The sequence below is a fragment of the Cucurbita pepo genome, unplaced genomic scaffold (assembly GCF_002806865.2).
Source record: "Cucurbita pepo subsp. pepo cultivar mu-cu-16 unplaced genomic scaffold, ASM280686v2 Cp4.1_scaffold002654, whole genome shotgun sequence".
Lineage (NCBI taxonomy): Eukaryota > Viridiplantae > Streptophyta > Magnoliopsida > Cucurbitales > Cucurbitaceae > Cucurbita > Cucurbita pepo.
This window is the reverse complement of record NW_019648694.1, coordinates 1-2,157: the sequence shown is the minus strand read 5'-3', so window position 1 is coordinate 2,157 and position 2,157 is coordinate 1. Positions and strand designations below refer to the sequence as shown.

Here is a 2,157-nt window from a genome sequence, read left to right as displayed (position 1 = left end):
TAGCATGCTGATAAATCCTAAATACTTCTCTTATTGTTAACGAACTTATTGGTGAATGAAAAAGGAAAAAGAAGAAAGGGGCGTTTAACATCTTTTCGACTTTTTGTCCTATGCTTTTGGGTACATATGTATGTATGTACCTATGCGCATATGCATAAACATATCTCATGTATTTCGACCTTAAATCTTAATTGGAAAAAATATAGGTCTCAGTGTCTTACTTCGATAAATTTATCCTGCAATTGGTAGTTCCTGAGCATAACTTTAGTGTTATAGTATGCGTTGTACCTTGTATTCATAATTTAAATTTGGTTCTCAGTTTGTGATGGACTTTTTTTTTCTTTGGATTGGCAGGTTTTGTGAGCCTTTAATTGAATCATTTAATTATAGAACTGCTTCTTTTGGAGAAAATCAAGTTCAATTCTTGAACGAGTCATCAGGTTCACAAAAGGATAAAGAAGCACATATAGTTACATGGAGAATTTTGAAGTCCAATCAAACTGCTCATATATTAAGGAGTTTGTTCTCTCGATTTATCAGAGAGATAGTTGAGGGGATGATAGGATATGTTCATCTTCCAACGATCATGTCCAGACTTCTCTCTGACAACGGAAGTCAAGAATTTGGCGATTTTAAACTTACCATACTTGGGATGCTTGGGACTTTTGGCTTTGAAAGAAGAATTCTGGTATGTTTTCAGTCCCTCAGTATAACATACTAAGAAATGTCTGGGGTGCTTGATATCTGGCTTATTCTTTTTCGACAAATAAATATCATTGAATTTATGATTAAATTTCCATTATTAAGTTCTTTTTTAACCAAGTTTTAAGTATTTAAGTTCGAATACTTAAAATGGTATATGTTATATTATAAGGAACTTGATATGAAAAATGTATCCCTTCAAACTCGTTGTAGCCAAGTAGTTATTATAGGCTTTAAGGCTTGGCTACTCGTATGGATGTTATGGAACACAAGAACGTACAAGATTAATTCAAGGTTAATGCCTAGGAGACATGCACAAGTCTCTGAGGCCTGAGTTTTAGTGTTTGATCCTCTAGAATATGTGATCCCCCAGGCAGACCTCCAAGATGTGTCTGATACGCCTGTAAAATGTAAATTGAAGTCTTTTCAAACTTGTTTAGGATACTGCCAAAGCTTTAATTGAGGATGACACGTTCTATACCATGAGTTTATTGAAGAAAGGGGCATCTCACGGATATGCTCCCCGGGGTGCTGTCTGTTGCATATGTAATCGCCTTCTTGTCAAGAGCTCATCAAGTTACAGAGTTCGAGTTTTTAACTGTGGTCATGCAACTCATCTTCAGTGCGAAGTTCTTGATAATGAGGCTTCAGGTGGAGACTTCTCATGCCCAGTTTGTGTGCATAGCAATCACTCTCAACGGTCTAGAGGCAAAGCACTGACTGAGTACAGTCTAGTGAATAAATTTTCATCAAGAACTCAATCGTCGTCAGGAGCTTCTGTTTCATATCCACAAGAAACAGATTTATTGGAGCTTCCATACACTCTTCAGCAAATACCACGGGTATTGTTTTTGTCTTACTGGTGCGACGACCAATAGGTTTTGTTGCAACTGAACTAATACCTGAATTTGTGTATTGTTGCAGTTTGAGATTCTGGCTAACTTACAGAAAAATCAGAGAGTAATAGACATAGAAAATATGCCTCAATTGAGGCTTGCACCACCAGCCGTCTACCATGACAAGGTCACAAAAGGATATCATCTTTTAGTAGGAGATAGCAGCGGTGGAGTAGAAAAAGTAGAAAAACTAAACAAGAGCAGGCAACTGAAGGAGGTAAAAGTAAAGAGACCGTCCTCCCTTCGATTCCCTTTAAAAGCAAATCTATTTGGTGAGTTATGTTTCTGATCCTCCTAATATGTTTTGTCTTTCTGATCCGTCAATTTCTGACATGAAACGAAATACATATATAATTCATGTAGGGAAAGAGAAGACGACCAAATCTTGACAGAGTATGAAGCGACTCCTTAATTTTAAACCCACGTGATAAAAGGTGCTTTTGGTTAGTCTCAGTTATGTACTGTCAAACTTCTCGAGGGGAGGATGACATTTTGTATCTGTAAATACAATTACGGAGGTTGTTAGTTTGTAGCTGATTTGTTAGGGTAAATTATATGA

General features: G+C 36.7%; 1 protein-coding gene across 1 annotated transcript; it reads left to right on the top strand.

The window, feature by feature from the left end:
* The first annotated feature begins 335 nt into the window (after positions 1 to 335).
* LOC111786743 lies at positions 336 to 2,151 on the top strand. Its single transcript, XM_023666973.1, has 4 exons — positions 336 to 688; positions 1,143 to 1,544; positions 1,627 to 1,870; positions 1,962 to 2,151. The coding sequence occupies exons 1-4, from the start codon at positions 557 to 559 to the stop codon at positions 1,985 to 1,987; spliced, it is 804 nt and encodes a 267-aa protein (XP_023522741.1). The 5' UTR covers positions 336 to 556; the 3' UTR covers positions 1,988 to 2,151.
* Positions 2,152 to 2,157: the final 6 nt, after the last annotated feature.